This window comes from Aquarana catesbeiana, linkage group LG03 (genome assembly GCF_042186555.1).
Source record: "Aquarana catesbeiana isolate 2022-GZ linkage group LG03, ASM4218655v1, whole genome shotgun sequence".
NCBI lineage: Eukaryota > Metazoa > Chordata > Amphibia > Anura > Ranidae > Aquarana > Aquarana catesbeiana.
Genome location: NC_133326.1, coordinates 674668240 through 674689845, shown reverse-complemented (window position 1 = coordinate 674689845; position 21606 = coordinate 674668240). Strand labels below are relative to the sequence as shown.

At 46.3% G+C, this 21606-nt stretch overlaps 1 protein-coding gene across 3 annotated transcripts in view; it reads left to right on the top strand.

The window, feature by feature from the left end:
- The window catches only part of LOC141133487 (NXPE family member 3-like), a 110858-nt gene that overhangs the window by 9838 nt on the left and 79414 nt on the right, over nucleotides 1-21606 (top strand). Inside the window, exon 1 of one of the 3 annotated variants that reach the window (XM_073622883.1) lies at nucleotides 13380-13524. The exons of the other annotated variants lie outside the window; for them this stretch is intronic. Within the exon in view, the coding sequence (XP_073478984.1) occupies nucleotides 13468-13524 (57 nt within the window). The 5' untranslated portion in view covers nucleotides 13380-13467. Of the gene's footprint in view, nucleotides 1-13379; nucleotides 13525-21606 lie in introns of those variants that run through there. 3 annotated transcript variants of the gene reach the window in all.

The following is a 21606-nucleotide window of genomic DNA, read 5'->3' as shown; positions in this document are numbered from 1 at the left end:
TCACAAATGTATTAAAGTTTATATCAATCCCTTCCTGCCATTGAACTGATGTCAAAGTGAAAAAAAAAATTTTTTTGGCTGTTTATTTACCATGTTATCAATCTTTATATTGTAACTTCCTGTATTGGAACCCCGCGGGAGTAGGTGTGTATCCCCGGTGGCGCACTGTATTCTGGGAGGGCGGCGCACTGTATTCTGGGAGGGCGGCGCACTGTATTCTGGGAAGGCAGCGCACTGTCTCCTGGGAGCTAAGTTTCATCATTCCCAGGAGTCAGTGCGGATCGCCACCGCGAAATCTCTGTGTTTATTTTGTATTGCTTGTGTTGCCATCACAAGGGGGCGGGAACGTCTGATGCCACCGCCCGTGTGATGGCAATGTTTACGATGCTCTGCCCTGTAGCACTGAGCATGTGCGGGGAACGAGCGGTGAATGCTGGTAGCTCAGCATTGACCGCACCCAAGAAGAAAATGCTTGTGGGCTTCACATGCCCACAAGCACGATGGAACCGGTTGTGCTCAATTTTAAAACTATCTTTTTCATTCGAAAACAGATATCGGGGACATAAAAGTAAACAAAAATGGTGCTGCGCTAATCCTGGATAAATTAACTAAATAAACTTTAAGGTGGTCTGACAGATATAAGGAGTGTGTGTGGTCACAGGTATGTGTGTGGTCACAGATATAGTGACAATATAACAGTGATAACGACTAACGTGTATTAGTCTCCACGCATATGGCAATAGCTCTGAGTGGTGGGATGTTAATCGCCCCGTGGTGGCGGCAATTAATACATATCTCTCATTATATCCATAAGAAATTATCAATCATGTAAAAGTGTCACTAATCAGTAGATAATAATACATCAATGTGTAAATCTCACATGCCCAAAAACAAAGTATCAAAAATATATAAAGTGTCAAAACAGTGCAACAATAATCTAAAGTGACTTTTAGTACATAATAACATGCACCGCTTAAAGTGACATTGTGCAACAGTGCAATGATATTTTTTTAAAAACAATATTAGAAAATCTAAAAAAATTAACAAGTGCAGGGGTCCCCGACTTACGAACATCCGAGTTGCGAACAACCCCTACTTACAAACGGGGCCCGAATGACGTCACTGCTGGCCGAATCTTCCTCTCCTGAGCCTTTCCTCCGTTCCTGGCTTGCTGCGGGTCCCCTTCGTCCTCCTGCCTGCCCATCCACAGGCCTGGTATGGCCTGCCAGGCCGCTAAAAACTGCCCGTCGTGGCCGAGGCCTTGTGCGGCCTACGAAGCCTCCAGGATCCCCGGTCTTTCCTACGCCGCTGCCCGCGAGGGTGCCACCCGCGGCCGGCCGCCTGGCCGGCCGGCCTGCCTGGCCGGCCGGCCTGCCTGGCCTCTGATGGCTGCTTTCACCATCCATCTCCCTGCTGTGCCATACAGTGTACCTCTCTCTTGCTGTCTCCTGTCGCTGCCGCCATGAAAATAGTGAGAGGGGAGAGCTGTGCTCAGCTGCCCTCCTGGACTCCTGTTTTGGAGGTGACAGGGTCAATAAAGAGAACCTGTCACCTCCAATTGCTATCACACAGGGAATTGTTTCCTCCTGTGTGTTAGCAATAAAGTTAAGTGAAAAAAAAATTGATAAAAAAAATAAAAATAAGAATACAGTAATAATTAAATTAATAAAATAAAAAAAAAATTAAATAAAGTAAAGAATAAGAAAAATAATATTAAAAATAAGAAAATTATACAAAAATAAAAAAAAGTAAACGACAAGCTACAATAAATACAAATAAAAAAAAGTGATTAAAAAGTAAAAAAATAAAAGAAACAAAACATATTTGAACTAACCATGCGCCCCTGCCATCCGGTTGCCTTTCTCTGTTGATTTGGGTTTACATCCTGTCTCTGAGACTAGATTTGCACTTAAAAAAGGTACTGTTCTGACTTACAAACAAATTCGACTTCAAGAACAAACCTACAGTCCCTATCCTGTTCGTAACCCGGGGACCCCCTGTGCTATAGTATGAAGCTATTAGGTGTAGTGTGACTGTAACGTCCTGACATGTAGCAGTAGTCACAGTACAATGTGTTTCAGCAAAACAAACAAAAAGTCTTTCTTGTGACAGCAACGTCCTGACATGCGACAGTCGCAGTGCAGAAAAAAACAATACAGTGTGTTTCAGCAAAAAAAAGACCCAAAAAATAAAATCTTTCTTGTGGCAGCGGCGTCCTGGCATGCAACAATCACAGTTGCAGTGCTCACGAAAACTCACACAGTGCCCATCTTCGTGTTTTAAACACACAAGTAAGAAATGGCCCTTACCTTAGGGTAATAGGGCAACACGCATATGACCTTAAATCTTTAGAGGGATCCTCCTATGGGTGTAGAGCGTTATCTTCCCAGTCTTAATTACACAAGGTAATTCCCTCAGTGGAATAGGGGAACAGAAAACATAGGGAAGTCCCAATAGCGTGATACCGTTTTAACCAATAGTTTTTATTCAGTAAATCAAGGGTACTCACATTAACAGCATAAAAACAATCATATCTCCAAACGAGCGGCGAGCTCGTATACCTCTCGCAGCATGTAAAGCCTGTCCCGTCCCTACGCGTGACGTCACACCACACGTGACTTCATCAGGGGATGCGTACAGGCTAAAACGTGTCCTTAAATACTCATATCATAGGCGGCAATGGGCGGCCATTTTTTAGAAGTCCTATGGTTATAGTTACGGCGGCCATTTTTCTATGGATCATACGGCACCGCCATGTTAAGATGTTATGTGCGCATGTCAGTGCTCTGTGACACCTGATCCCGGCGGCCAATTGGAGAGGCGAATCACCCATGTCTCTAGTACTGTCAGCAAGGAGGGAAACTCCCTGGTGCTCAGTCCAGCAGTCCCTATACCGGACAGCGTAGATAGATGAATGGTAACTTAGGGAGGTTGGCGCAGGCAAGGGAGACTATTAAAATGAAAAAACATGTGTAAACCTATCGGGGAAGAAAAAAACACGTATTGAGGGTGTGCTTCCCTCTGCTTAGTCCGTTCATTTCTGAGCAGAGATATTTGGGTCCTAGTGCCTGTAGGATCCCAGTGATATATACGCTTCCTAAAATCCACAAGGATGCTAAATCACCCCAGCACATCCCATTGTGAACGGGATAGATCAATCACGGCGAGGTTTGGTGAATACTTAGACAAGTTTCTCCAGCCGAGTGTGAAGGTCACTAGGGCATACCTAGAGACACGACTGACCTCCTTCAACGATTGGGGAATGTTCATCTTAATTCCACGGCGAAATTTATCTGGTCACGGCTGACGTGTCCTCACTGTACACGACTGTTCAGCACGAAGATGCATCTTTATCGCTTAATTGGGCACTGAGCAGAAGGGAAGACATTCCCGTTGTGCAGAAGCGATTTTTGGAGCTGGCCTTAAGCTTCTGCATGTCGCACAATTATTTTTGTGGAATGGCCATTTCTTTTCCCAGCAGGTTGGCGTGGCTATGGGAGCGAAATATGCCCAAGCCTCGCCAACCTGTTTATGGCCGAGTGGGAAGATAGAGATGTCTTCAGCAGATGTTTACCCCAACTTAGATTCTACCGCAGGTTCATAGATGACCTCCTGTTTATTTGGGAGGGGTCTAGGGAATCTGTGGACGATTTTTTTGGGGTATTTGAACACCAATAATAACAATATCAAATTGGAGGCTCAGATTAGTGATAGATGTGTAAATTTTTATAGACGTAACCATTGAAAAGAGGGGCCAATCTCTGACAACATGTGTGTATTTCAAACCAACGGATCGAAACAGCTTTTTGTCCATCAGGAGTGGGCATCATCCTGTTTGGATTAAAAATATCCCAAGGGACAAATGCTGAGGATCCATCGGAATTGTACTGAACAAAATAAATACTATACACAGGCCAATATACTGAAGGAGAGATTCCTACAGAAGGGATACCCAGAATATTCCCTGAATGAGGTTATAGAACAGGTAGCCAACATCCCAAGGGAGGACTGCTTAAAGAAAAAAACCACTGCCTCCAATGAACAACACCAGTGGGGGTTCATATCGAGCTACATTGTCAGTATAAAGAGATTGAGGGGATCTTTAAGAAATATTGGTATATTCTCTGCAGGGACCGACATTTAGGTGAAGTTCTACTAGAACTTCTACCTAAGTTTATCTACAGAAGGGCCCCTAGTTTTGTAGACAGAGTGGTGAAAAAAATTCTTGATCCACCAGATCGTCCCTCAATAAAAATAGATCTAAATGGTTTCTTCCCATGCAGGAAGTGCGTATGTTGTAGAACAGTGAGAACCAGTAATAGGGGTATGAAGAGCCTCACTAATCATGATAATGAAACCTTTGGAATAAGAGAGTTCATTACATGCAATTCATCGTATGTGGTGTATCTAATGTGGTGCCCGTGCGGTTTATTTTATGTTGGACCCACAAAACGACTGTTAAAGGTGCGCATCTCTGAACACTTAACCAATATAAAAAATGGATTCAAATATCACAGTGTGTCCCTCCATTTTAAAGAAAAACATGATCAAGACCCGAGTCTGCTCTAGTTTTTGTGGTATTGATATTGTATATCCATCCTGGAGGGGCTCAAACAGGGTAAGAGACCTATCCCAACGAGAGACTCGATGGATTTTTCTTTTAAAATGTATTTTTCCCAGAGGTTTAAAAATAGAATTGGACCTCAACTGCTTTATTAACAATTATTGATTAACCCCCCCCCCCCAATGTTGGAGTTGAGATCCATTCTTTAACACTTCCGTAATAAAGGGAGTGGGAATTATGGGTCCTATGGGATATGTGGGGGTGGGTATGGTGACCATTACTTGAATATGGGGAAATGTCATCCCCGAACATTCAATGATGTTCGATAAGAGAGGGTAATGAGATCAGGATTTTGTCACTGGTGTGGGCAATGCCTTGGGTGACATGTCACTGACCCCGTTCCCCTGAATTTACAGTTAATGTCCACTTGAAATAATGTGACCATTTATATACAAAAAATGCATCTCTATATTAGAGGTATATTTATATTTGGAGAGTGAATAGTTGTGGGTAAGAGATTAGAAAGTTCCCGTATCCTTGGTCACATGAGGAGAGGAAGGGTTTTGTGCTACTCACCTAACCTGATTTAATTTGCTGCACTGTCCGCTCAAGAGTTTGAATTGAGCCGATGAAGTGAGTTTAGTCTGCGATTTGCTAGATACCCTCCAAGGTGTATACATGTCCAACCATCCACTTTTAGAGAATAATATCTTCTAGTTGTAATTCTATCAGCTTTCTTTTTTTAATAGGATTCAGTATCCGTTTTTTATCATTTTGAGATAATTTTTAATATATGACAAGCCATTGTCTCCATATAAACATGCATTTGAGTATTTGCAATGTGATTATAGTTATCTATGTTTTAACGCTCTGTTACAATGCAATACTTGTGTATGGTGCGAGCGGGGACACAGGTAGCGTGCAGGCGCAGTGTCACCAGTTCCGCTCGGAAATACGAACGGAGGGTATATAAGAATGATTGCCTAACCGTATAGCCAATCCCATGATTAAGTCCCTGTGACGAAACATGTCGGGGCGTGGCTATAAGGCAATCGAAAGCGCATGATGTAGGACGGAGAGCGCCATACGAGGATGTGGGGAAGCGGCTCCAGGAAACTCTAGGGGACGGGTGAGACTGTCATCAGAGAGTGCATTACCTGGGTCCGCCGTGACCACCTTACGTTGATCTTGCTGTTTGGAGTGTTTGCGGTGATTATCGATTTTGCTGTGCCTCTTTGCCTGATGTGATTTTTAAAATGTGAGTTCAATGGTGGAGGAGAGTGTTGTTTTAATAAATTTCATTACGTTACTGCACTATTGGATTGCTTTCTTTTTTCACATGTGGAGAGAGCACTCAATTGATATACTCTGGATATATAACGGTGAATCATTTGAGGTCATCATTTTGCCCCCTTCTGTGTGGGATAAAGCCTTAAAGCCGAACACGAGAGTGTGAGGCAAGAGGAGCTGGTGAGTTTATTCGCTAAGGGGAGTGAAATCACAAGTCACAGAGGTGTGGTGGAAGATTTATTCATTGGAGATCTGCACCGTATCACGTTATGAATTATCACTAATGACATTACGTTCTACCTATCACTTATTGTTGGATTTTCTACAAAATAATATTACCGTATTTATCGGCGTATAACACGCACCGGCGTATAACACGCACCCCAATTTAGGAGGGAATTTTAAGGAAAAAAAAACTTTTAGGAGGGAAGTTGAAGGGAAAAAAACTTACATTTAAATTCCCATCATTGCAGCCTTCTCAGTGCAGCCTTCCCCAGTGCAGCCTTGTCAGTGCAGCCTTCCCCAGTGCAGCCTTGTCAGTGCAGCCATGTCAGTGCAGCCTTCCCCAGTGCTGCCTTGTCAGTGCAGCCTTGTCAGTGCAGCCATGTCAGTGCAGCCTTGCCCAGTGCAGCCTTCCCCAGTGCAGCCTTGTCCAGTGCAGCCTTCCACAGTGCAGCCTTGCCCAGTGCAGCCTTGCCCAGTGCAGCCTTGCCCCAGTGCAGCCTTCGATCCCTGTCCCTGCCATCCTGGGCTTCAAAAATCGCGGACCGCGATTTGAAAATGGCGCCGCCGGTGCCGAAATACACAGAGCCGGTCCTCGGCTCTTTCCGGCGGCTCTCGTTCACTTTCGGCTCCACTCGTAGTCCCGAACGGAGCTATCCGAACCTAGCCGAGTAGGTTCGGATAGCTCCGCTCGGGACTACGAGTGGAGCCGAAAGTGAACGAGAGCCGCCGGAAAGAGCCGAGGACCGGCTCTGTGTATTTCGGCGCCGGCGGCGCCATTTTCAAATCGCGGTCTGCGATTTTGAAGTTGTAACAGCTCCGGATCGCAGGGGATCGGCGTATAACACGCACCTGCGACTTTCCCCTGATTTTAAGGGGAAAAAAGTGCGTGTTATACGCCGATAAATACGGTATTTATATATATTTTTTTTGATTTATAAGTCTTTTACAGCACACTTTTTTTGTGTTTATAGAGACCCCTTTCTCACGTAATGGACACAGTTCTCATTGTGTTGATACAGTTCATATTGTGTTGTGTTGTTTTTAGTGTAGATCAATATTTACATTTTCACTGTTATTATTTTAGGTCAATTGATTTAGCGCTGCTATTTGATTTCACTATTGGTTGGGGCTAGTTTATGGTGAATCATTTATTGTTTTTCACATATTTAAACACATTATAAGCGGCTGCTCATTTTTAGGCTTTGTGTCCATGAGCGCAGCGTTGGGCACATAGGAGGGGGCAGATTTCCTATGCACCATAATATTGCTTTATAACATTGCCAGAAACCTGAACCACCATTTGGGACTTCCGTTGTGTCATCACCCAGAGGATTGGTGAGCGGGTGTAAACCCAACATCTTAGCACAGTACAGACACTGCATGCAGACACCTAGTCCCCTTTCTACTGTCAGAGGATGCTTGTTTGGAACTGCCACTTTTAGCCATTTTGATCTTACAAACCACTACCTAATGGGATTTCCTAGAGGATTACTGTTTGCTAGCAGAAGACACTAGTACCCTTCAACTCAGGACCTGTAACGTTAGAGAACTGAGATTACTGTACCTGTTAACCCATTTCTTCTTTTTGTATTGTTACTTTCAATGGTGTTTGTGGCCCAGAAGGAGCTGAGAAGTTGATAGATCTTCTCTCCTCCCTCTCAGCGTTTGTGTTATAGGCATATAGATTACTGCCCTTTTCTAAATTTACAGTTGCTAAGTTCTGAAGGTTGTCTTTTCTAATGTATTAATTCTTTGTAGAAAGGTTTAACAGTGTTGTAAGCTTCCATATGCTTTAAACCGTGATAATATATTCAATTTGTTTATCACTACCAGGTGTTTGTCTGTTTTTGGTGATAATCCACAGCCAGGATAACAGTATTTTCCACATGTGTCTTTACATTTAAACTAGGTGTGCCAGAGGGGCTGAGGTCATTCTTGGTCTTGAGGCAGAGATCAGAGAACCCAAATTTACCAAGCGGCTCCTTCGGGGGTGGCGCTACATATATACAGTGAGGGAAAAAAAGTATTTGATCCCCTGCTGATTTTGTATGTGAGAGACAGAAACAAACAAAAAAATCCTGAAAAACGCATTTCAAAAAAGTTATAAATGGATTTGCATTTTAATGAGTGAAAAAAGTATTTGATCCCCTATCAATCAGCAAGATTTTTGGCTCCCAGGTGTCTTCTATACAGGTAACGAGCTGAGTTTAGGAGCACTCTCTTAAAGGGAGTGCTCCTAATCTCAGCTTGTTACCTGTATAAAAGACACCTGTCCACAGAAGCAATCAATCAGATTCCAATCTCTCCACCATGGCCAAGACCAAAGAACCGTCCAAGGGTGTCAGGGACAAGATTGGGGACCTACACAAGGCTGGAATGGGCTACAAGACCATCGCCAAGCAGCTTGGTGAGAGGGTGACAACAGTTGGTGCGATTATTCGCAAATGGAAGAAACACAAAATAACTGTCAATCTCCCTCAGTCTGGTGCTCCATGCAAGATCTCACCTTGTGGAGTTTCAATGATCATGAGAACGGTGAGGAATCAGCCCAGAACTACACGGGAGAATCTTGTTAATGATCTCAAGGCAGCTGGGACCATAGTCACCAAGAAAACAATTGGTTACACACTACACCGAGAAGGAATGCTGCCTATAACCCCAAGAACACCATCCCCACCATCAAACATGGAGGTGGAAACATTATGCTTTGGGAGGGGTTTCTGTAAGGGGACAGGACAACTTCACAGCATCAAAGGGACGATGGAGGGGGCCATATACCACCAAATCTTGTGTGAGAACCTCCTTCCCTCAGCCAGGGCATTGAAAATGGGTCGTGGATGGGTATTCCAGCATGTCAATGACCCAAAACACACGGCCAAGGCAACAAAGGAGTGGCTCAAGAATAGTATAAATGAATGGATAAAATTACACCAGAATCTGCATCAGAGCCCCTCTTGATTTAGGTCCCATATAGAATCCCCCTTACATCAGAGTCCCCCTACCACTGCAAGATTTACGGCATGGCTGTAGCAGCAAGGCAGGAGCCAGGAGGCGGAGCAGGTCTGGATGGAGTCCACATCAAAGTCCCGCTTTGCGTCAGGGTCCCCATCAGAGTCCCCCTTATATCAAAGTCCACATCAGAGCCCCCCCCTGCACCATAGTCCCCATCAAATTTCTCCTATTTCAGAGTTCACATCAGAGCACCCCCCCACTTGCATCAGGGTCACCATCAGCATCCCCCTTATATTAGAGTCCACATCAGAAACCCCCCTTGAGTCAAGGTCTGCATCAGAGTCTCCCCTTACATCAGAGTCAGCATCAGCGCCCCCTCTTATATCAGCGTTTTCATCAGAGTTTCATTTACACTGGAATCTACATTAGAGTCCCCCCTTTCATCATGGTCCCCATCGGAGTCCCACTTACATGACAGTCCACATTAGAGTCCCTCTTACATCAGCGTCAGAGTCCCCCCTTTACATCAGTGTCAGCACCAGCATCACCTCTAATATCAGGGTTTCCATCAGAGTCTCATTTTCACTGGAATCTACATTAGAGTCAAGGGTCCTCATCATAGTCGGCATCAGCATCCCCTCTTATATCAGGGGCCCCCTTACATCAGAGCCCCCTTACCACTGCAAGATTTATGATGTGGCTGTAGCAGCAAGACCGGAACCGGGAGGCAAAGCAGGTCTGGACGGAGGACTTTCTATCCTCCTCCTCTTGCTGGGGCAAGCAAGTCATTGGTTGCTGAGACGCTGGCTCTCCTAGCAACCAATGATGGGGTTTATGACAACGCAGTGGGAGGAGGGGGGACCTGCTCTGGAGACAACAAGGGGTAGGGGTGGGGGTTCTGAAGAGGAGACCATAAGCAGTCTATGCGGATTTGAACCCTCAATCTGTGTGAGGATAAGCCACTGATTCTAGTCGCGAGCTGGATAAAATCCTGTACTGGTCCTGGGGCCAAAGTTTGTTTTACAGAAAAAGTTCATCGGTAGCCGCCTCTTTTTCAGCATTAGTCTCTAAACAATTCCCGCAAATGCAGGTGGTGCTGAGTGGGGCACCTAGTCTATGAATGGTGTTTAGTGGGGCATCCCGTTTTTGAGTGGTGCTGAGTGGGGCACCCCGTCCATGAGTGGTGCTGAGTGGGGCACCCCGTCCATGAGTGGTGCTGAGTGGGGCACCCCGTCCATGAGTGGTGCTGAGTGGGGCACCCCGTCCATGAGTGGTGCTGAGTGGGGCACCCCGTCCATGAGTGGTGCTGAGTGGGGCACCCCGTCCATGAGTGGTGCTGAGTGGGGCACCCCGTCCATGAGTGGTGCTGAGTGGGGCACCCCGTCCATGAGTGGTGCTGAGTGGGGCACCCCGTCCATGAGTGGTGCTTAGTGGGGCACCCCGTCCATGAGTGGTGCTTAGTGGGGCACCCCGTCTATGAGTGGTGCTTAGTGGGGCACCCTGTCTATGAGTGGTGCTGAGTGGGGCACCTAGTCTATGAATGGTGTTTAGTGGGGCACCCCGTCTATGAGTGGTGCTTAGTGGGGCACCCCGTCTATGAGTGGTGCTTAGTGGGGCACCCCGTCTATGAGTGCTGCTGAGTGGGGCACCCTGTCTAAGAGTGGTGCTGAGTAGAGCACCCTGTCTATGAGTGGTGCTGAGTGGGGCACCCCGTCTATGAGTGGTGCTGAGTGGGGCACCCCGTCTATGAGTGGTGCTTAGTGGGGCACCCCGTCTATGAGTGGTGCTTAGTGGGGCACCCCGTCTATGAGTGGTGCTGAGTGGGGCACCCCGTCTATGAGTGCTGCTGAGTGGGGCACCCCGTCTATGAGTGCTGCTGAGTGGGGCACCCCGTCTATGAGTGGTGCTGAGTGGGGCACCCCGTCTATGAGTGGTGCTGAGTGGGGCACCCCGTCTATGAGTGGTGCTGAGTGGGGCACCCCGTCTATGAGTGGTGCTTAGTGGGGCACCCCGTCTATGAGTGGTGCTGAGTGGGGCACCCCGTCTATGAGTGGTGCTGAGTGGGGCACCCCGTCTATGAGTGGTGCTTAGTGGGGCACCCCGTCTATGAGTGGTGCTTAGTGGGGCACCCCGTCTATGAGTGGTGCTGAGTGGGGCACCCCGTCTGAGTGGTGCTGAGTGGGGCACCCCGTCTATGAGTGGTGCTTAGTGGGGCACCCTGTCTAAGAGTGGTGCTGAGTAGAGCACCCTGTCTATGAGTGGTGCTTAGTGGGGCACCCCGTCTATGAGTGGTGCTTAGTGGGGCACCCCGTCTATGAGTGGTGCTTAGTGGGGCACCCCGTCTATGAGTGGTGCTAAGTAGAGCACCCCGTCTATGAGTGGTGCTTAGTGGGGCCCCCGTCTATGAGTGGTGCTTAGTGGGGCACCCCGTCTATGAGTGGTGCTTAGTGGGGCACCCCGTCTATGAGTGGTGCTTAGTGGGGCACCCCGTCTATAAGTGGTGCTTAGTGGGGCACCCCGTCTATGAGTGGTGCTTAGTGGGGCACCCCGTTTATGAGTGGTGCTTAGTGGGGCACCCTGTCTATGAGTGGTGCTAAGTAGAGCACCCCGTCTATGAGTGGTGCTTAGTGGGGTACCCCGTCTATGAGTGGTGCTTAGTGGGGCACCCTGTCTATGAGTGGTGCTGAGTAGAGCACCCCGTCTATGAGTGTTGCTTAGTGGGGCACCCCGTCTATGAGTGGTGCTTAGTGGGGCACCGCATCTGAGTGGTGCTTAGTGGGGCACCTTGTCTATGAGTGGTGCTGTGTGGGGCACCCCGTCTATGAGTGATGCTGAGTAGAGCACCCTGTCTATGAGTGGTGCTGTGTGGGGCACCCCGTCTATGAGTGATGCTGAGTAGAGCACCCCGTCTATGAGTGGTGCTGAGTGGGGCACCCCGTCTATGAGTGGTGCTGAGTGGGGCACCCCGTCTATGAGTGGTGCTTAGTGGGGCACCCCGTCTAAGAGTGGTGCTTAGTGGGGCATCCGTCTATGAGTGGTGCTTAGTGGGGCACCCGTCTATGAGTGGTGCTTAGTGGGGCACCCGTCTATGAGTGGTGCTTAGTGGGGCACCCCGTCTATGAGTGGTGCTGAGTGGGGCACCCCGTCTATGAGTGGTGCTGAGTGGGGCACCCCGTCTATGAGTGGTGCTGAGTGGGGCACCCCGTCTATGAGTGGTGCTTAGTGGGGCACCCCGTCTATGAGTGGTGCTGAGTGGGGCACCCCGTCTATGAGTGCTGCTGAGTGGGGCACCCCGTCTATGAGTGCTGCTGAGTGGGGCACCCCGTCTATGAGTGCTGCTGAGTGGGGCACCCCGTCTATGAGTGCTGCTGAGTGGGGCACCCCGTCTATGAGTGCTGCTGAGTGGGGCACCCCGTCTATGAGTGGTGCTGAGTGGGGCACCCCGTCTATGAGTGGTGCTTAGTGGGGCACCCTGTCTAAGAGTGGTGCTGAGTAGAGCACCCTGTCTATGAGTGGTGCTTAGTGGGGCACCCTGTCTATGAGTGGTGCTTAGTGGGGCACCCCGTCTATGAGTGGTGCTTAGTGGGGCACCCCGTCTATGAGTGGTGCTAAGTAGAGCACCCCGTCTATGAGTGGTGCTTAGTGGGGCACCCTGTCTATGAGTGGTGCTGAGTAGAGCACCCCGTCTATGAGTGTTGCTTAGTGGGGCACCCCGTCTATGTGTGTTGCTTAGTGGGGCACCCCGTCTATGAGTGTTGCTTAGTGGGGCACCCCGTCTATGAGTGGAGCTTAGTGGGGCACCCCGTCTATGAGTGGTGCTTAGTGGGGCCCCCGTCTATGAGTGGTGCTTAGTGGGGCACCCCGTCTATGAGTGGTGCTTAGTGGGGCACCCCGTCTATAAGTGGTGCTTAGTGGGGCACCCCGTCTATGAGTGGTGCTTAGTGGGGCACCCCGTTTATGAGTGGTGCTTAGTGGGGCACCCTGTCTATGAGTGGTGCTAAGTAGAGCACCCCGTCTATGAGTGGTGCTTAGTGGGGTACCCCGTCTATGAGTGGTGCTTAGTGGGGCACCCTGTCTATGAGTGGTGCTGAGTAGAGCACCCCGTCTATGAGTGTTGCTTAGTGGGGCACCCCGTCTATGAGTGGTGCTTAGTGGGGCACCGCATCTGAGTGGTGCTTAGTGGGGCACCTTGTCTATGAGTGGTGCTGTGTGGGGCACCCCGTCTATGAGTGATGCTGAGTAGAGCACCCTGTCTATGAGTGGTGCTGTGTGGGGCACCCCGTCTATGAGTGATGCTGAGTAGAGCACCCTGTCTATGAGTGGTGCTGAGTGTACTGCAGCTATGAGCACTGTACTGTACAGGAAGAGGGGGGTTAGTCTCTTTAGTTTCATAACTGACACGTTCAGCCTGTGGTACACCAGTATCTCCCAGGACAATGAGGTGTGACAAGTTTTCCTTTCTTTTGCTGTGTTGTCTGGCTTCTATAGGAGGGGTGAGTACAGGACTAGATTATTATATTGCTGCGCTAAGAGGATTCCAACTGGTAAAACAGTTTGTGTTTTCTGCAATTAACTGGAACGTTGCCAAATCCCTCATAGGAAACCCTCGCTGGCAAAACTGTTGCGTACATTGCTAAAACTTCTAAAAAAAAAAAAAAATGGAAAGACCTTTATGGTGGTTAGACTTACCAATGATTCATAATAAAATATTAATTTGTATCTACTTAAACGCTCATTAACATTTATCTAAATACTAAATAACACAGATGATGAAATCTTAGAATCTAAAAATAATTCCCAGATGTGAACATTTCAACATAAAATAAATACAGGGACCCAGCTGACCTCTTTCTAACAATGCTACATGTCTGGCTGTCATTCTCAGCTTCTGCTATCACTACTCTTTTGGGCTAGGTCCATATGCATTCGATACGTTTTTGCGGTACGTTTTCCAGTGCATTTTTTATGCGTTTTTAACCCTTTTACATCCGGGCCAATTCTGACACTTCGCTTCTACATGTAAAAATCAACTTTTTTTTTTTTTGCTAGAACCCACAAACATTATATATATATTCTAGCAGATGCCCTATAGAATAAAATGGTGGGTGTTGCGATTTTTTTTATGTCACACGGTTATTGCGAAGCGGTTTTTCAAACACAATTAAAAAAAAAAAAAATAAAACAGTAAAGTTAGCCCAATTTGTTTGTATAATGTGAAAGATGATGTTACGCCAAGTAAATAGATAGCTAACATGTCACACTTTAAAATTTCTATAACTCAGCAACTTGAGGTAATCTGGCACTTTTTAACCACTTCAGCCCCGGACCATTATGCTGCCTAAGGACCAGAGGTCTTTTTCCAATTTGGCACTGCATCGCTTTAACTGCTAATTGCGCGGTCATGCAATGCTGTACCCAAACGAAATTTGCATCCTTTTCTTCCCACAAATAAAGCTTTCTTTTGATGTTATTTGATCACCTCTGCGGTTTTTATTTTTTGCGCTATAAACGGAAAAAGACTGAAAATTTTGAAAAAAAATGATATTTTCTACTTTTTGTTATAAAAAAAATCCAATAAACTCAATTTTAGTCATACATTTAGGCCAAAATGTATTCGGCCACATGTCTTTGGTAAAAAAAATGTCAATAAGCGTATATTTATTGGTTTGCGCAAAAGTTATAGTGTCTACAAACTAGGGTACATTTTCTGGAATTTACACAGCTTTTAGTTTATGACTGCCTATGTCATTTCTTGAGGTACTAAAATGGCAGGGCAGTACAACCCTCCCCCCCCAAATGACCCCATTTTGGAAAGTAGACACCCCAAGGAAATTGCTGAGAGGCATGTTGAACCCATTGAATATTTATTTTTTTGTCCCAAGTGATTGAATAATGACAAAAAAAAAATTTACAAAAAGTTGTCACTAAATGATATATTGCTCACACAGGCCATGGGCCTATGTGGAATTGCACCCCAAAATACACTACAAGATCGGTGTGATAAAATGCTTTCCCAATTTCCCAATGGCGCTGTTTACATCCGGCAAAATCTAAGTCATGAAATGCTAGTAGCTTCCGGTTTCTTAGGCCATAGAGATGTTTGGAGCCACTCTGGTCTCTGATCAGCTCTATGGTCAGCTGGCTGATTAACCGGCTGCATTCTCAGGTTCCCTGTTGAGACAGGAGAGCCAGAGAAAAACACGGAAGACGGTGTGGGGGGGGGTCATTCCCTCCCACTGCTTGTAAAAGCAGTCTAGAGGCTAATTAGCCGCTAGGATTGCTTTTACATGAAAGCCGACCGCTGGCTGAAAAGAATGATACCAAGATGATACCTAAACCTGCAGGCATCATTCTGGTATAACCACTCAAAGTCGTGAATTGCGTACCTGAAGACAAAAAAATGGTTAAAGTGGAGTTCCACCCAAAAGTGGAACTTCCACTCATCAGATTCCTCCCCCCCTCCGGTGACACAGTTGGTATACTACAGGTATCTGTACCCACTCCCAGCATAGATAGCCGCAGAATCTGCGGTTATTTACGCCACTTCCTGCTCCCTCCCCGCTGCCTGCTCGGAAACACACGGGTCCCAGAGGCAGCAGGGACCATCCGTATTGCGCTGCGCGACTCGCGCATGAGCAGTAGGGAACCGGGAAGTGAAGCCGCACGGCTTCACTTCCTGATTCCCTTACCAAAGATGGAGGCGGCAGCACCCGAGGACGGAGAGACGGTTCGGCCTCGGGTGCCAACATCGCGGGCGCCCTGGACAGGTAAGTGTCCATGTTTTAAAAGTCAGCAGCTGCAGTATTTGTAGCTGCTGACTTTTAAAAAAAAATTTTTCGGCGGCGCTCTGCTTTAACAATAAAACACAGTAAACGGTAAAGTATAAAAAATTGCATACCTGAAAAACAAACATGATAAAACATAATAACAATAAAACATTGCAGAATAGAATACAGTAAAAAAGAGCAGAACAATAGAGAGAGAGAATAGAGAGAGAGAATAGAGAGAGAGAGAACAATAAAACGACAACTATTTTTTTTTATTTTCTATATATACTGTATATATATATTTTTTTACACTTTTTTTGTAACTAACTTTTATAACTGTAACCGGTTCCAGGTTCGGGTCTCTCAAAATGCGATGGCATCTTGGGAGACCCTGTGAAAGTGTGCCTAGTCTGTGCAATGCTGTACCCTACGCTAATACTCAACTAGTGTATGGTAGCGTTCAAAACATTCACCAATGCAAAGACCAGGATTGTCAGGACAGGAGGGACAATAATAGCGGGTGTCATGCCTATATCCGCGCTTGCTGCAGACACGACATCTTTTTTGGGGGGGTTCGTTGGGTAGGGGTACTCGAGAGGACATAAAAATGCCTCTCATGCAGCCGACTGCATTTGGTTGGGGATGTGAATGGGGGAAGTACGGGCGCTGCAAAAGCGGTGGGTTCCCAATTATTAGGATTGGCAAATGCAGCAGGAAGGGCACTATGGGCACGATGGGCCCGTGTTTGTCTTCTTGGTGGCAGCGGGACACTACTTGTGCTTGCCACCTCACCAGCTTGAACTGTACTTATGGGACTCGCCACGTCACCAAGTGTTACTGCAGTGCTGGTTTGACTACGACCGGGGTGTACTAGGCCGCTGGCACTTGCCAGTTCACCAAAACACTACCAGAAAAACTGTTAGCGATCGCAGGGATTAGGCCTGACTCTGCGAACGCTGTAGTTACGCGTTTAGTGTTTTGTAAGTGACAGTGATCGATCGATACTGCACTTGGGTGGGCTGGGCTGGGCCGGGCGGAGGGGCAAAACGCAGGTGCTAGCAGGTATCTGGGCTGATCCCGCTAACACTGCGCTTTTGGGAATCCTAAACTGCTGGGGACGCTAGTATAGATCTGATCGGATCAGATATTGATCCGTTCAGATACTATATCACTAAGGGAGGCGTATGCTGCGTGTGTGGGTGTTAGCGGTACTGACGCTAACCTGACGCTGCCTGGGGCGACGCATATCACCGCCGGGCGATCAGGGGGCTAAACCTTTATTTGGTAATAAATGGCGGGTGCCCTGACACTATAAAAAATAAACGAACTAACCAGCGTCATCCATAACGGTTATACGGTGATCAGTGGTGAAAGGGTTAACTAGGGGGCAATCAAGGGGTTAAAACATTTATTAGGTAGTATATGTGGGTCCCTGTTGCTACAAAACGCTGACGGCGAACCTAAATATTTACCTCCCTAACTAGTGTAACCAGTGACACTAATACAGCGATCAGAAAAATGATCGCTTAGTGACACTGGCGACAGGGGGTGATCAGGGGGTTAAAACTTTATTAGGGGGGGTTAGGGGGGTACCCTAGACCTAAAGGGGGCTAATACTAACTGTCCTAACACAGTAACTGTCACAAACTGACACCATGCAGTAATCAGAAAAAGAAAAAAAATAAAAACTTGCTTGGTGTCAGTGTGACAGGGAGGGGGGGGTGATTGGGGGGCGATCGGGGTGTTTTGTGTGCCTGGCATGTTCTATTGTGTGTGTAGTGTCTGTGCACTCACATAGATGTCTTTTCTCCTTGGCGCCGGAACGGAAAATACCGAGCCGAGATGACATCATTTCCTTTGCTGCTGTTTAGCATACAGCAGCAAAGGAAGATTCTCATTGGCCGGCGGCGATCGCGAGGGGGGGGGGGCCACGAACGGATGGCCTCCCCCTCACTTCCGATTGCCGGGGGACAAAAGAGGACCGCCTCGGGCACCGGGGGGGGGGGTCCGATCGGACCCCCCACCCGCGGGAGGCAGATCACGTAGATGTACGTGATTTTGCCTGCCCGTGCCGCCTTGCCGACGTACATCGGCGTGAGGCGGTCCTTAAGTGGTTAACATCTTCCCGACCGCCTCACGCAGATATACTGTGGCAGAAGGGCACGTACAGGCAGATTAACGTACTTGTGCATTGCCCTTTAAGAGGCGGCTTGCCGGGAGCTCTGTGACCGTGATCGCAGGTCCCGGGAATACCCACGATCGTCTCACAGAGAGGAAGAACGGGGAGATGCTAATGTAAACAAGCATCTCCCCGTTCTGCCTAATGATACTGATACTGATCTCTGCTCCCTGTGGTCGGGAGCGGCGATCAGTGTAGTGTCACACACAGCCCCTCCCCCCCACAGTTAGAAACACTCCCTAGGACACACTTAACCCCTACAGCGCCCCTAGAGGTTAACCCCTTCACTGCCAGTGACATTTTTACAGTAATCAATGCAATTTTTTAGCATTGGTCGATGTATTAATGCCAATGGTCCCAAAAATGTGTCAAAATTGTCCGATGTGTCCGCCATAATGTTGCTGTCACAATAAAAATCGCAGATCGCCGCCATTACTAGTGAAAAAAAAAATATATTAATAGAAATGCCATAAAACTATCCCCTATTTTGTAGACGCTATAACTGCGCAAGCCAATCAATAAACGCTTATTGCGATTTTTTTTTTTTACCAAAAATATGTAGAAGAATACATATCGGCCTAAACTGAGGAAAAAAATTTTTTTTTATATATTTTTTGGGGATATTTATTATAGCAAAAAGTAAAAAATGTGTTTTTTTCAAAATTGTCGCTCTTTTTTTGTTTATAGCGCAAAAAATAAAAACCGCAGAGGTGATCAAATACCACCAAAAGAAAGCTCTATTTGTGGGAAAAGAAGGACGTCAATTTTGTTTGGGAGCAATGTCGCACAACTGCGCAATTGTCAGTTAAAGCGACGCAGTGCCGAATCGCAAAAAGTGCTCCTTTCTTTGGCCAGCAAAATGGTCCGGGGCTTAAGTGGTTAAAAACTCTTTTATCTTTTCCGGTCTTGCTATTTCTTGTTGACCCTTTTGTTTTATTGAATATAAAGACCCATAATAGTTCTGGAACACTTTCACTATTTCTGTTGTTGAGAATACCATCTCCCCAGTACTATTCTGTGTTTTTTCTATATAGTTTAGTTTTTTAGTCTTTCTTCAATATGCTTGCCAGATGTTTCCCCATTTTATTTCCCCACGGATATCTTTCTTTTGCAACCATATTGAAGTCCCTCCTCATCTCCTGATCCAATATGTCTTTTAGTTCGTCCCTTTTTATCACCAGTGCCTGAAGCCACTCACTTTCTTTTTTTTGTTATGCCTTTGTTCTAGTTCATGGATTTCTTTTATTAATACTGCTATCTTTTTTTTTTCCTTTCCTTCTTTTTTCCTGATCCTATCTCTATCAGGGTGCCTCTAATATAGGCTTTATGGGGCTCCCAAAGTGGGGCCTCCGCTATTTCCTTGTATCGTTTATTTTAAAATATTGTTCTATTTCCTCTTTTATTTTATCTTCCTCTTCAGTATTCTGTATTTGTTCTTTGTTTAATCTCCATGAATTTAGTTGTCTTTGGTATCCTCATTTCCATGGTCACCGGGGGAATGGTCTGACAATGTTGTTATTCTCCATATGGCCAGCAGTTGACATTGAAACAGTTTCTTTTTTATTGTTTTCAGCTGTACATTCCTAGTCCCCTGTGCCCGCAACGTACTATCGATTCTTGGTTCCAAGCAAAAATTTAGATCTCCTGTCATAATCACACTTCCACTTTTGAAGTCCATTAACTTCCCTATAACCTGTCTCAAATAATTTGTTGGGTTCTTATTGGGGCAATAGATGTTTGCCAGGGTACATTCCATTTCGTATAGTTTCCCTCTTAAGAAGAGGTATCGGCCTTCAGGGTCTGTCATCCTTTCCTCCAATATGAACCGTATTCCTCTGGCCAATAGCTAGCCCCTTTGCCCTTCTTGTTGTAGAGTCCCCATAGAACCATGTTGGATAATCTCTCAAGAACAGCCTTACATTAACCTCATGGGAGATATGCGTCTCCTGAAGGAACACTACCCCAGCATTATACTGTTTAACCTCCTTTAACCACTTCAGTACCCGGCCATAGTAATATGACGTCCACAGATGGGATCTCCCATCCTGGGTGGACGTCATATGACGGCCTGGGCCCCCCGGCCGTCTAGGGGGCACGCGTGCGTGCCCGCCGCGTTGCTCGGGACCCGGTGCGTGTATCTATGTGTGTAAACACACAGATCCACGTCCTGTCAGTTGTGAGGAGAGACGATCTGTGCTCCCAGTACAGCGGAACACTGATCGGTCTCCTCCCCTTGTACGTCCTCGCCCCCTACAGTTAGAAACACTCCCTTAGGCCCCTTTCACACTGAAGCGGTGCGCTGGCGGGAGAAGAAAAAATCTCCTGCAAGCCACATCTTTGGAGCGGTGAAGGAGCGGTGTATTCACCGGTGTATTTGCGGCAATACTGCGGCTATAGCCGCGCTGTACGAGTGGTTTTAACCCTTTTTCGGCCGCTAGCGGCCGAATACCGCGGTAAAACAGCGCTAAAAATAACGCTGTTTTACCTACCCTACCCTACCCTACCGCCCCAGTGTGAAAGGGGCCTTAGGAAACATATTTAATCCCTTGTGTCCCCCTAGTGGTTAACCCCTTCACTGCCTGTCACATTTACACAGTAATCAATGCAATTTTATAGCATTGATCGCTGTATAAATGTGAATGGTCCCAAAAATGTGTCAAAAGTGTCCGATGTGTCCGCCATACTGTCGCAGTCACGAAAAAAAATTGCGATCGCCGCTATTACTAGTAAAAAAAATAAATAAATAATTTTTTTTAAAAAATGCCATAAATCTATCCCGTATCTTGTAGACGCTATAACTTTTGCGCAAACCAATCGATATATGCTTTTTGCGATTTTTTTTTACCAAAAATATGTAGAAGAATACGTATCGGCCGAAACTGAGGAAAAAATTTGTTTTTTTTTTTAAAAATTGGGATATTTATTATAGCAAAAAGTAAAAAATATTGTGTTTTTTTCAAAATTGTCACTCTTCTTTTGTTTATAGCGCAAAAAATAAAAAAAACGCAGAGGTGATCAAATACCACCAAAAGAAAGCTCTATTTGTGGGAAAAAAAGGACGTCAGATTTGTTTGGGTACAACATCGCACGACCGCGCAATTGTTGTTTAAAATGCGACAGTGCTGAAAACTGAAAATTGGTCTGGGAAGGAAGGGGTGAAAATGCCCTGTATTGAACCGGTTAAGATTTTACGCCTTTTTGTTGGCGTATTAAGCCCGCAAATATTATATGATATAAATTTTTATGATGTCATCTTTAGTCACAGTCCTCTCTTTCTAACCTATCTGGGAGAAAAATAATCAGCTTGATGTAACTCATGTGGATAGGGATCTCCGGGACCCTCTCCCTGAAACGTCTCTGGCGCCAAGTCTGAAGATTTAAAGGTCCACCTCTTCATATTTTAATGGTGGTCGTCCTCTCATTTTCCCTCAAATTTGTGCTTTTTCTTCGTATAGCTGAAATCTTACTATCACATCTTGGGGTAGGTCAGCTGATATATTTTGGGGTTTTCTAATCCTGTGGACTCTTTCTACCTTAAAGCGGAGGTTCACACATGTATTAAAGTTTATATCAATCCCTTCCTGCCATTGTACTGATGTCAAAGTGAAAAAAAACATTTTTGGCTGTTT